This window comes from Hipposideros armiger, unplaced genomic scaffold (assembly GCF_001890085.2).
Source record: "Hipposideros armiger isolate ML-2016 unplaced genomic scaffold, ASM189008v1 scaffold_93, whole genome shotgun sequence".
NCBI classification, from domain to species: Eukaryota; Metazoa; Chordata; class Mammalia; order Chiroptera; family Hipposideridae; genus Hipposideros; species Hipposideros armiger.
Window position 1 is genome coordinate 280,187 of NW_017731443.1, and position 12,481 is coordinate 292,667.

The window sequence follows — 12,481 nt, forward strand, 5'->3', positions numbered from 1 at the left end:
AAAAAAAAAAAAAAAAAAAAAAAAAAGAGGGAGTCAAGGCAGAGGGGTCTCTACCTCACTGCTCAGCCCCTAAGACTTTGGGGGCAGAGAGATGGCCCCCACAGTGCCTCTCTTTTGTCCCTCCCAGGAGGTGTCCAAAGCTGCCCCACCCCCACCCCATGGAGGCTGGAGGGATTTCTGTCCCCCACCCGTGGATCCTGCCCCGCGAGCTCACACGTCATCATGGGATCTGTTGGGGCAGGTAGTGTCCCGGGTCCCGCTGAGGGGCGAGGGTGTTCAAGGTCCCTGTGCCAGCGGCCCCAGCCCCTGCAGCCCCCCTCCCAGGCTCTCCCCGGGGCGGGCAGGAGCCGGGGTACCTGGCGGGTGACAGAGGCTGGGTGGGGCTCGGCAGGCAGCACGGAAGGCAGCACGGACCGGATGGGAACTCTGCGACGGGCGGCGACACAGCGCCGGGCTGAGGCAGCGCTGCTTTATATAGAAGCGCCAGGGACATGCCCAGTGCCAGGGACGGCAGGGCGGGCCCAGGGGACCCACCCCAGCCCTCCTCCCACAGAAACCCGCCACCCGTCAGGAGATCTACAGTCCTGGGGTTGGACCCGCAAGAGGCAGGGCACCGGGAGGGCCAGGGAGAGACAGAGGGACAGAAGGGATCGTCGGAGACACAGACCGAGTCAAACAGAGGACCAGGTACCATTGGACGGGGATCGCCAGAGAGGATCGGACTTAGGACAGTGGTAAAAAAAAAACAGAAGTGAGGACAGGGACAGAGAGAGAGAACGTCCCATAGTGGAAGAAATGGAAAGAGGATAGGGGGAGGGGAGAGCAGAGCTGACAGAGACTGGTACTATGCCCACCCTTGGGGGTGGGGTGGCCCGGAGAGCCCTGGGGCACACAGTCCGGAGCGCTGCCCTTGGGTGGCTGTCCTGAGCTGCCCAGCACACCGGCCAGCAGCTGTCCTAGCCACAAGCACTCTGCTGCCCTAGGCACCCTCCCAGAAAGGCTCTGTTAGGCAGCGGTCCCTGTGCATGTGTGGGGTCCCCTCCTCACCTTTCCTGGCCTCTATCAGACTAGTGACCACTCCAAAAGATGCCCCCTCAGGGAGGTCCCAGTTCCCTGGGACACCCTCTGCCCGACATGTCTAAGAAGAAAGGGGCAGGAGGGGTTTCCAGGCTGGCAGGTTCCAGTGGGTCTGAGCAGGGGAAGAGAGTCATCTACAGGGTCTGTCCTGCCCGTTAACACCCAGGTCAGCTGGACACGTGCAGTCTCCCCAAGACACCCATCTTTACACCCAGTGCACCCACAGAAGCACGCCCCAAGAGAGCCTGCTCACAGGCACGAATTCACCCCAAGAAACATACCCAGAGACTCACACCCTCTGTTCAACAAGTGTGTGTCGTCACACCAGGTGGGTTCCGGCTCTAGCTCCAGCATGGGACTTGGGTATCGCCCCTTTCTGGTCTGAGCCTTGCTTTCCTCCCACTAAAAATGGGGCTATTTCCCACCTCACAGGGCTGTGAGGATTCCCACATGCCAGCGCCCAGCAAATGTAGGCTATTCTTACAATTCCTTCATCTCACATCCCCAAACTCAGACCCTCTCCCTAGAGACCTCCTGGCTGTCCTCAAGAGCCTCCTGGGGGCCCCGTGGCACTTGTGGGGACAGGGGTGGCAGTTTTGGGTCCTTTCTGCCTGTGAGGACCCACCCCTGTCTACCAAGTCGGAGGGGAGAAGTGACTTATCCAGGGCCCTACAGCCCAGCCCACATTCTCCACACAGCTTTCCAGGACTGGCTGCTTGGGGCTTTGCTGGCTCCAGGTCCACAGACCCAGGCTCCTGGGATGAGGTGCGGCCACCCTAGAAGGTCCGGTCTCTTGCAGTATGGGTAACTTGAGCTCTACTGATCCCACTGGTGGGAGCAGGGGTGGGGCATGGAAGTCATCAAAGAGCATGAACTTTGTCACTTAACAAGTATTCAAAACCAAAATTCAACAGAGTCAAGTTTAACGATTGTATTGGCGTTATTCAACAATTCATAAATTGGGCAGCATCCAATCTAGCCAATAGAAAGGAGCCCCGAGGAGCAAAATAAAAGACTTTATAGGCAGACGGGAGCAGGAACAAGGAAGTTTACTAAACAAAAAAGCAGGTTGGTTATTGTAAAGTCACTTTCTTTTAGGGGATGACAGGGGTCTAACTAGTGCTGACCAGGTGACTCCTGATTGACTGGTTTCCATGGGAGAGCTAAAACTGTAATTAAGCCTTTGTATGGTGACGTGGGGCTTAGCATAAGCAACTCCATTTTGGGCCTGTTGTCTTGTTTTTTGTCTTATTTGTAACACAAGCTATGCAGCCTCTGTGGACTGCTTTCTCATCCTTAAATGCGGATTAGAATGTACACTTTAGCCTAGGCTTGGCTGGGCAAGGAGTGAGTACAGGTAGGTAACAGCTCAGTATCAGTGTCAGCAAGAGTGTCTTGACCTGCTCCCAGGCACTGTGTGGAGGGTGTTATGTGCATATCTCACTTAGCCCTGTGAGGTAGCAGTGATGATTCTCTGCCTTTTACAGAGGAGGAAAAATGAGGCTCAGAGAGGTGGTGTGACTGGTCCAAGGTCACACAGCTGTGAGCAGCGGAGCTGGGCTCCTCTTCCCCCTGTGAGGGTGCATGCATAAATGCACAGAGAGCAGCGTGGCTCTGTGCCCACTCCCACACTGCCCTGGCTCAGCACCGACTGTGATGGTGTTTGCCTTGTGGGTGTAGGGAGGAAAACCAGGGTAAGGTAACTGCAGTTCAGACCTGGGAACTAGGGCACGCAGGCTGACAGGGTGGCCCTGCTCTGCCTGGAGGTCATCAGAGGCTGGGCTGCTGCCCAGCTTGACTGAACAATAATCATAGTAATGAGACTGGCAGAACACTCCTGGGACTGGGTGGAGGCAATTATTATCCCATTACGTGTAAGAGAAACCTGAAGCTCAGAGAAAAGTGAGAGGGCCTTCCCCATGCAGAGACTTCGCAGGCCGTCCAAGTCTGACCTCTAAGAGCCTGGGACAGTGTGGGGATAGGGAGGACCCTCTGGGGTAAGTAGCAGTGCAGATGGAGACTGTGGGCTCTTCCCACCACCAAGGTGGGATCCATTTGCCCTTCCACTTCTTTACTTGCCCTCCTTCCCACTCCTGTCTCCTGGGCTGACCCAGGCCAACGGATATTGCTGAGTGCCATTCCAGCTTTGGTCCCCACAGGCTGAGTGCTCTCAGGTGCATGGCTTTCCTTCTCTGAGCCCTTTTCCACACAGGTTTGTAGTGAGCTGGGTGTGCCAGGTTCACTGAGTATGGTTGCACAGGTTGCTCACTGCACAAAGGTACTCAGTTGAGTGGTCACTTCCCTTCTTCCAGGCAGGGCTGCACGTGACTGGAGGAGAGGCATCTTTTCCCGACTAGCTCACAGGTGCTGTAGGGGCTAGCACAGCCTTGTTGGGACAGCATGTGTAGAAAAGCGTGGGGAGAGCTACTCGTCTGCCTCCTCGGCTCAGGCCCCCCATGGAGATGGTTGATAAGGACACCTGCCCAGAAAATGCTTAGAAAAGGCAGTGACTCAGCCCCAGCTGGCCCTGCTGGAGACCGCCTGCCCCTCTGGTCTATATCCAGGGGGACCCACTGCCAGCCTCATGACAGATGCCCCACGTGGGCTGAGGCTGTTCCTTTCCTGTTCCCCTACTGTCCCAGAAGAGCTGAGCCCACGGAGGGCAGGGAGTTTTGTGTGGGGGGGACTCCAGGGGTAAGTCCCCCTCCCCTACCTGCTACAGTGTCTAGGATTCCATTAGCTACCCCGCTCTGGGCCAAGGCATGGTCTGGAAGGCACGGCCTCCGCTGCCCCCACTGTGATCTTGGGCTGGGTACTTGCCCGCCCCACCTCCCCAGCCTCCATTTCCCTTTTTCTCTAAAGTGGCTGTCAGTGCCACCAGTGGAGAGCAGGTGTGTGGTGAGGGGTCCGTGACCTGCAGGTGAGGTGGCAGGGTAGGCTTGGGGAGCTCTCTTAACTCTCATGGCCCAGCTGCTGCTATACACTCACAGGGGCTGGGACCCAGGCTGGGGAAGTGGTTGGGAGCAGGAGAGAGAGCAGCCCCAGGAGGGCAGACTGAGGTGAGTGCCCAGTGGTGGGGTCAGGTCCATGGCTGCCGATGTAGGGGGAGGGGTAAACCTGAGGTCTCCTTTTGAGCCTGTTTCCCCCGGAACCGCAGATCTGGGCCTGGGCCTGGGCCTCTGTGCTGCTTCCTCCAGGCTCCTTGGGAGTGGGCTGGACTGCGCTGCACCCCGGGCCTGGCCAGGCACGTAGTAAGCACCACACGAACCTATGTAGAGTGAGTGTACCCCCGCAGCCTGTGGCCCTGCCACATTCCGAATCAGGGCCTGATGCGTGGCCATGCCAATGTTCCAGCACAGCCATGGGGACGGGCAGACTGATGACTCCACGATCTAAGCAGGATTCCAGAAGCTTTCTCCCCGTACTCCCGAGTCCTGCCATGCCCCCCACCCTCCCGCTTCTACCCTGGGGAGGAGGGTGCCCAGGGAGGCAGGACCCCCGGGAATGGGCACCACAGGGAGGCAAGCGTGCCTTGGAACCAGCCCTGTTGTCCTGGCAATGGCTCGCGCCCCAGGCACCCACGGGGGCAATTAGTGAGTGTGGGAGGGGGTTTCCATGGTGGCAGTCCCGGGGGGGTGCAGCAGGGCTTCAGGAGGGGACAGGGGCCAGCGGGACCTTTCTCCTTTGTCCTGGGCACACTAGGCCTTTGTTCCTGCCTGGCTCCCTCTGAAAATGAGACCAGGACCATGGGTGTGTGTGTATGTGGACTTGGTTTAGATCCCCCAATCCCGTCCTGAACTAGCCTTGGGGGAGGGGTGAAATAGGGAGTAGAGCCCCACTTCTGGGCCCAGCATCCATTTGGGAAGTCCTCCTCCCACAGGTGGGGAGCTTTACCTGCCCCCAGGAGGCTGGACAAGACAGCTTACCATTGGCTCATGTTGCTGGTAAACACCTTCCAGCAGCCAATGGGCAGGCAGCCTTGGTGTGTCTGGTGGAACCAGGGCTGGACTAGGAGAGGCGGGGCAGGAGTGAGGGCTGGAAAGGAAGCGCAGCTGGTCTAAGGTTGGGGGTGGAGGGCATGCGATCCAACTCCAGCCAGGCTTCTGCTCGGTCAGACTTTATTCCAGGCCTCGCCAGGAGTCCTTTGGGGTCCCTAGTCCAGCCAGCCACCCTTAACCCCACATTCCTTCAATGTTGCTTCCATGCTTGCCAGGGCCCAGGCACCAGGACAGCTCTGTGGGCAGATGGTGGGCCTGGGCCCCCGAAACCTCACTCTGTGACCTTCCTTCATCCTGTGCCTGATGTAGTTCGTGGTGAGGAATGAGTGAATAAAGAAAACAAGATGAAATCAGTATAGCTAGGCTGACTCAAAATGGAGTCTGTATAGTCAAGCTGACAAAACTGGTTCAGATCAAACGAGCTGAAGCATGAGAAAACGATTTTATTTTACTTTAACTAGCCTGAGGACTTAAACTTTTGAACTTTCCAGTTGTGCGTCAATGCCTGGAGAGTTAGAAATTCCTATAGATAGGACTTTGGAAAAAATGAAGAACTTAGGAAAGAACGTTCACGTGTGCAGACCGCCTGACATCTGGAAGATCACCATCGCCAATCAACCCAGAGCCTAAGAATGCAGGACTAATTCTGCTCAAGAATGTGCTTTTCACAAGAATCACCCTCGGCTTTTCTTTCTTCTTCGGGACCCTCCGGCTATTGCCTAGTCGTGTTTCCAGTTTGCAAACCCTAAGACCTTTGAATAAATCATAATCATTTATGTCTAGCCAGTGCCTCCTGGTTCATTTACCTTCGGTTAACAGTGGAAAGGGAGCAGAGTCACCAAATCCCAGGCATAAAGTGCGGTGCCTGTTTGTGAGGATGGCATCAACTAACTGTTCAGGCAACTGGGGTTGGGGGGCACGGAGTCCATGGTACCCTAGAAGTGGGACTGTCAGAATCGGGTGTCCAGAAAGGAACTGGAGCTTCGATGGGACCTCGTGGGGCCCTCAATTGGGGGGCCTCTGGACCGAGTCAGCAGCCCGTGGAAAGTCTTGCCTCGGGTCTGGGGCTTGCGCCGCGGTGGCCTGGGCTCCTCTGGGGGCTGGACAACGATGCGGGGCACCTCAGGCCTGGAGCCTCCCCGTGCAATTGCCAACTGCTGGGCCTCAAAGATGGCTTGGGCCCCAGCCAGGCGGGCCTTTGGCTGTGGGGGTGGCCCGGACGTCGACTCCGGCAGCTTGGCCAATTGGGCCTTGATTTCCCGCTGCAGGTCCTGCTCGGACAGGGCCACGCTGTGCACCTGCGGGGAGCGGTTGGTACTGAGTCTGTCTGGACTGGGGGAGGGCAGGAAACCATGAAGTCCCCACAGGGCGGGCAGTACACAGCCCAGGAAGTGGCTGAGGGCTGAGGGGCTGACAGCCTCGCCAAGGGAGCCATAGAAAGGCACTTGAGGCCTGGGGTTTTCACATTCTCTGCTGCTCAGAGGACAGGAACTGAGTACCGGTTCTCATTCTGACTTCCAGCTCTGGGGCTCAGTTTCCCCAACTATGCAGCAGGGGAGGACGGGCAGGGTGCACCCACCTGGGGCATGAAGACCTCCTCTTGCAGTTGGGCAGGGGGGATGGCTCGAAGGGCGCCGAGCGTCTCCAGGAGTCCCGGGCAGGCCAGGCGCTGTTCTGTGGTGCCCAGTGCCAGGCGCACCAGCATTAGCCCCACGCGGAACAGCACCTTCACACCTGTAGGTGGGGAGCTCACTCAGTGAGGGCCAGCCCTGCCCCTCCTCAGTTCTGCACCTGAACTTGCCCTCTCGGCCACATTCCTTCCAGCCCCCTGTAGCTCTGGAACCACAACCCAGGCCAGGCGCAGGGACTGAGAGTAGGAGCGCAATGTGGAAGCTCTGGTAAGTATGTCTCAGCAGCCACAGACACTTGTGGGCTGGGCAGCCTTCTAGGAACCAGGGCGACTGATAACCTCACAGCAAGCCCTCTTTCACCTCCACAAGCAAGGGCCGGGGGTGGGGTTGGGGTTGCCAATTAAGGCCCTTTCAGCTGGCAGCTGTGACCTTCTGATTCCAGAGAGATTCCAGCCGGAGCTCCTCACCCCTGAACCAACAGCATTATGCACACATGCATGCACACACATGCTAGCACACACGTGTGTTCTTGGGCCATCCCCAGAGCCTCAGAAGCCCTTCCGGGCAGGCTCGGGTCTCCTTAGAAGAGCAGTCAGCGGACTAGCGAGGCCTAGTGACAACTGTGACTCGTAAAGGGATGAGAGCGACTACTAATGCTATCTTTATGAAAAGGAGGCTGCGGCAGTGCTTGTCCTCAGTAGAGAGGGCAAGGATAGCTCAGCCCCACTGATAGGGCCCTGCCCTGGCCTGCTCTCCAGAAATCTGAGGCTGGAGGGGAGGTGACGCATAGATGGCGACTTGGACACCAGTGGCCAGAGCTCTAAGCCATCCTGGAGTCAACTTGGCACACAGCAGGTGTTCAATATATGTGCCGGTTGATTGCTACCATTTTTTAGGTGCAACTGCCGGACAACCCATATAGAAGAGAGTGCAGGTGGGTTACTTTTGGGAGAACTGAGGCAGAGCCCCAAAGACCCAGAGTCCCCTCAGCGGACTCCCCCACTGTTGGCCTGGCCCAGGCATCCACCTCTCTGGCTTCACCTCTCTCCACGCCTGCAGCCCCCAAGTCATCTGCAACCTGGACCCTGAGGACAGCATCTTGCCTGGGCTCCGCGCTTCCACACTGCACCTGCAAGACTGACTCCTTCAGGAAGCAGCCACAAGCATCTTTAAAAGCAGCAATCTCTCCTAACACTCAGTCACATCCCTTGCTTTATTTTCTTCATGGCACTTATGACAACCTATAACTGTCTCGTTAATTTGGTTACTGTCGCTTTCCACCTCCACCCCCACAAGGATGCAGGTCCACGTACTCAGGTGGCCCCGGTGTCCAGGGCAGCGCCTGGCACCAGTGAGAGCTCACCAAGTGCCTGTGGGCTCCCGGATGGCGCCTCTACCGTTGGCCGTGTCCCCGCTGCGCCAGTCCCTGAGCTGTTCCACTGCTGTGACATCCCCAGCTTTTGCCCCATCTACCTCGGGGGAGCCTCCCTGGCCCCAGCCCTCCCCCAGGCCGAGGTTGCCCTGCCTACAGTGGTCTCATTGCAGGGGACAGGGACTACCATTCATTACACTAGTGTGTGGCCTGGGGCTGGGCTGTTTTCCCGGAGCCGGCAGGGTGGCATCACCCTCAGCACAGCTGGGCACCCAGACCCAGAGCCAGGATTGGCAGTGGCAGGCAGGGCAGAGCACAGCTGTCGGGCTCTTCCCTGTGCGCACTGAGCACCCCACAGCTCCAGCCCCAGCCCCCTGCCCGCAGGAGGCTGCCCACTCACCCTCACTGAGAAAGGCGTCCCAGACGCGCAGCACTGTGGGAAAGGGCAGGGAGCGGGCGAAGAGGCACAGGAACCACTCAGGCAGGTAGAGCAGGGGCCCGACGCCCACCTGCTGCAGGTGCTTGTGCACACGAGGGAGCAGCCGCCGCAGCAGGGCCATGAACACCTCAGCATCCAGCTGCACAGCCTCCTGTGGCCACATCCATCAGCACCTCCACTCCCAAAGCCCTGCAGGCTCTGCCCCCCTCAGTCCCCAGACCCCCATCCACCCACCCAGCCCCTCCCCGAGCCCTCTGGCCCCATCCCAGCCTCTCACCATGTGGGGCCCGTAGTAGCCCGGCAGGTAAAGCTCACAGATCTGCACCAGGCACCAGAAGGCTTCCTGGGGGCAGGGCACAGGCCATGAATGCCCGCCATGAAGGGGCCACAAGGGGGACCGCAGGGCACGGGGAAGGGGTACAGGGGAGGGCCTGGATACCATCTGCGGTGACGCTGGAGCCAGGAGCCTGGACTCAGTGCTGGGGGGCGGGGCTCTTACCAAAAGACTCCCCCTGCTCATGGGTCACAGGGTTCAGGGTGTGGGATTTGAGGGTCACAGAATAGAGGCTCACTGGTCAAGGGTTGGGAGGATCCCAAACTCAAGTCCTGGATTCTTGCGGTCATTGGGTCAGGGATCATGGTCGCAGGGTTCAGAAACAGGAGTAATGAGATCAAGATGATAACATCCAGACTCCTAGATCGCTGGGGCAACAGTCAAGGCTAAAGGGTCCCAGGCTCCTGCAGTCAAGGTCGTTGGGCTTAAAGGTCACTGAGGTTAGCAGTCATGAAGCCCTGGGTCGCTAATACAGAATCTGGGAGTCAAGGACCCCAGGTTCCTGACATCGGAGTTCCTGGGGTTAGGGGTCATGGGCCCAGGGCACAGGGTTACTAGGTCCCTAGGTCACTAGCGTTGGGGGACAAAGGGTTCCAGGTATCTGAACTTAGAGTCCCTGGGGTTGGGAGTCACAGGTCACTGGGGTTGGAGGGTCAGGGTCGGGTCCTTAGAGCAGGGTTGAGGGCACTCACCTCTGGGGGCAGATGCATGAGTAGCACAGCAGCCACAGGGCCCTGGGCCTGGCAGTAGCCCTGTTCGGGCCGATACAGGGTGTAGGCCTTGAGTACCTGCAGGAGCCCCTGCTGCCTGTGCCAGAAGACCCCATTAGGGCTCAGTCCTCCTGGCATCCCTTCCCCCTCTCTGATGCCTCTGTCCAGGCTTCACCACCCCCAGCTTTGCTGGCTCCCCTGAGACGCAAAGACATAAAGTTGGGGTGGCACTGGGCCAAAATGCCTGGGGTTGTGAGGCTGGGGGGGGTCCCTGGGCATCATTGGCCTCGTACCCGTGACCTTGGGGTGACACAAACATCTCGTGCAGAGGGAACTGGCGGTGCAGATCCCTGCCGATGGTCTCCATCCACTGTGGGTCTCCTGGAGCCTCAGCCAGTTCCTGTGGGTAGGCTGGAAGGTAGGTGTGAGGGCTCATAGTGGTGAGGGGCTCTGGAAAGGGGGGACCCTTGCTAGCTCTTTTACCTCATAGGTACCAGGGCTGTTCTTCTGACACACATGGGCCCCGCACAGCAGGGGCCAGCACCGGGCACGCAGGGCTGAGGGGATGCCTTTCCGGCACTGCATCTTTACCTGTGGGGAGGCCAAGGGGCCGCATTAGGCCAACGGGGCCAGCCTTCCCTGTTCCTACTGGCAGGCCCGAAACACAACTTAGCATCAGGCAAGGGCCACTTTGGGTGGTAGGGAGAAAAAGCAGGAGGTGTTGGGACACAGGAGGGGTAAATTTTGCCAGGGCCTGGGCTGATGCAAAGCGGGATAAGCCAAGGAGGTCTGGGTGTGGCCATTCTCCCCTCACCTTCTTGTACCGCCGAGACATGGTTTTCTCCCAGTGTGAAGTCATCTCCACCCACTTCATTTCACGTTGGCGGATAAGGTCTGCAGGAGGGTGACCAGGCCTAGGAGCACATGGCATAGACATCCAGGCGCCAGGCAGCTGTTACCTAGCCCACATCTGGCACCCTCATACAACCTGAATGAGCCCCTGGGGGGTGACCTGTCACCCAAGAGTTGCCAGTGGTTGTCATGGGGACAGGAAAGGATGTGGCTCCAATGTGGGCGGAAGCAGGAAAGACTTAAGGGGGTGTGTAGGTGTGTGTTGGGGGAGGGGCTGGTTGGCTATCCCCCAGGATAAGGACACAGACAACTCAGAGGAGAAGCTGTGTGGACAAAGCCCTGGACTAGAATCCAGGAGTACTGAGTTTGAGTCTGGTTCTGTCTCTGATCTGCTGTGTGACCTCAGGCAAGTTCCTTCGTGTCTCTGGACTTGTTATCCTGTCTGTATATTGGGAAAGGGGGAGAGTGGCGAAAGAGGTGTGGGCTCTGTGATTTGGATTTGGGATTCCTGGGCCAGAGATTAAAGAGGGAAGGATGTTTGGTCCCCAGGGTGTGTCCAAACCCTTGGAGGTTGGGGGTAAAAGAGACAAAAAACGCCCTGGCCCAGTCCTGCGAGCCTTAGGAGGAGTGACATTTGCTAAGTCCCCAGACCCTCCCAGAACCCTTGAGGTTGGGCTTCACTCTAGAATTCAACCCCCATCCTCAATCCCGGCACCTTCCCTTCCCCCCCCCTCCCCCATTCCTTCCCCACTTACTCTGGCTCTGCTGAGCTGCCTCCGATGAAGCCATACCGGTCAGCCTGGCGATACGGGCCCGGTCCACTCAGCTCTGAGTCAGACCCCAAAGAGCTGGAATCATCCTGCAGCTCACAAGGCTGCACCAGGTCCTCACCCAGAGCCTGGGCCATGGTGCCCCAGACCCCAGATGCAACAAAGAAGCTGCAAGATATGGGGAGGGCCCGTGTGAGAGGCAGCTCCTGGCCTGGCCTCCCATCCAACCAGTCCTCAGCCTCAGGACGTTGCTGTGGGGTTGGAGGGAGGAGGTTTCAGGGTATCTCACCAAGCCCCTTCTGTGCCTTCTTCTATTGGTGGCAGAGGGGGTAGACCCTGAAGTGGCAGAAAGGCTGGGCCAGCCCCTATCCCCACCACCCAGCTTACCTCCCAGAAGCACCTCACCTCCGCCTCTCACTTCCTCATCAGCCACAGCTTCAGCAACTCACTGGGGGGCCCCTCCCCAGTGTGTGTGGGGGGGTTACCCCTTCCTCTCTGAGGCTTTTCCGGCCTGCCCCAGTGCCCCTGGGCTATGGGCTCCTCCCACGGACCCAAGGACCCAACCCCGGAGGACCCAACCCTGTAGCCTGGGTTCCTGTGCTGCCCATGATAGGGTCAGGGCCTGCTGGAGGGTAGAGACCAGGCTGCCTCCAGTTTTGAGGACACTGGCATATAACACACTCGGTTCAGGGTTTCAGTGAGAATTATGGCTTATTTAATGTTTGCTCTTTACAAAGTAATACTTTTAACATGCACACAATGCAGATTATGCTACTCAAAGGCAGGCAATGATGGGATTTATAAAAATAATTAATTTAGGTTGCACCACAGGCATTGTGAGCCAAAATGGGCCCGGAGTTTTATGGCAGCTGTTTGGGTTTCCTTAGCCACCTGCGGCGGCCACAGAGAATCAGGAGGTAGTGTGATTCGGTGAAATGTGAGGCCAGGTCTTGAACCAGCTCCTGGATATCTCTGAGCCTCAGTTTCCTTTTCTGTTCTTTGAGGACTTAATTCACACTTTTTGGGGAAAGGATTATTAACGTGCTCACACCAGGTGGGAAAGACTGTTTAGCCTCTTAAAGAGAAAAACAATTTCCACAGTATTTCCGGTCCCATAGTCTCAGAAAGGGGCTGGGTAATTCCTCGAGGGCGGAACCAGACTCAACCTCACCCCACCAAGCCCCGCCCACAGACCAGGCCCCGCCCCAGGCACACCAAGTCCCGCCCCGTTGCCGAGCCCCCGCCTCTCGCATGGCGTCCAGCGGAGGCGCTAGAGAGCTGGGGCAGAGGGGAAGGGA

At 58.1% G+C, this 12,481-nt stretch overlaps 2 protein-coding genes and 1 long non-coding RNA gene across 8 annotated transcripts in view; 2 read left to right on the forward strand and 1 right to left on the reverse strand.

The window, feature by feature from the left end:
• LOC109384224 (uncharacterized) overlaps nt 1-5,857 on the forward strand; it is a 15,541-nt gene extending 9,684 nt beyond the window's left edge. For 2 of the 3 annotated variants that reach the window (XR_002124365.1, XR_002124364.1), the window contains exon 2: nt 5,291-5,857. This is a non-coding gene — a long non-coding RNA (uncharacterized LOC109384224). Of the gene's footprint in view, nt 1-422; nt 688-1,243; nt 1,406-5,290 lie in introns of those variants that run through there. The other variant, XR_002124363.1, reaches the window with a different exon arrangement.
• Nucleotides 5,499-12,481, reverse strand: part of TBC1D10C (TBC1 domain family member 10C) — a 13,456-nt gene continuing 6,473 nt past the window's right edge. Inside the window, exons 1-10 of one of the 4 annotated variants that reach the window (XM_019645350.1) lie at nt 11,589-11,660; nt 11,169-11,351; nt 10,376-10,475; nt 10,045-10,152; nt 9,855-9,961; nt 9,544-9,658; nt 8,795-8,860; nt 8,479-8,668; nt 6,655-6,809; nt 5,499-6,373 (exon numbers count right to left, since the gene is read on the reverse strand). In XM_019645350.1, coding sequence (XP_019500895.1) covers nt 6,026-6,373; nt 6,655-6,809; nt 8,479-8,668; nt 8,795-8,860; nt 9,544-9,658; nt 9,855-9,961; nt 10,045-10,152; nt 10,376-10,475; nt 11,169-11,320 — 1,341 coding nt within the window. In that variant the 5' untranslated portion in view covers nt 11,321-11,351; nt 11,589-11,660 and the 3' untranslated portion in view covers nt 5,499-6,025. Of the gene's footprint in view, nt 6,374-6,654; nt 6,810-8,478; nt 8,669-8,794; nt 8,861-9,543; nt 9,659-9,854; nt 9,962-10,044; nt 10,153-10,375; nt 10,476-11,168; nt 11,352-11,472; nt 11,534-11,570; nt 11,661-12,481 lie in introns of those variants that run through there. The other 3 variants (XM_019645348.1, XM_019645349.1, XM_019645351.1) reach the window with 3 other exon arrangements.
• The window catches only part of PPP1CA (protein phosphatase 1 catalytic subunit alpha), a 4,601-nt gene continuing 3,438 nt past the window's right edge, over nt 11,319-12,481 (forward strand). The window contains exon 1 of the mRNA XM_019645176.1: nt 11,319-11,375. Coding sequence (XP_019500721.1) covers nt 11,319-11,375 — 57 coding nt within the window. The remainder of the gene's footprint in view (nt 11,376-12,481) is intronic.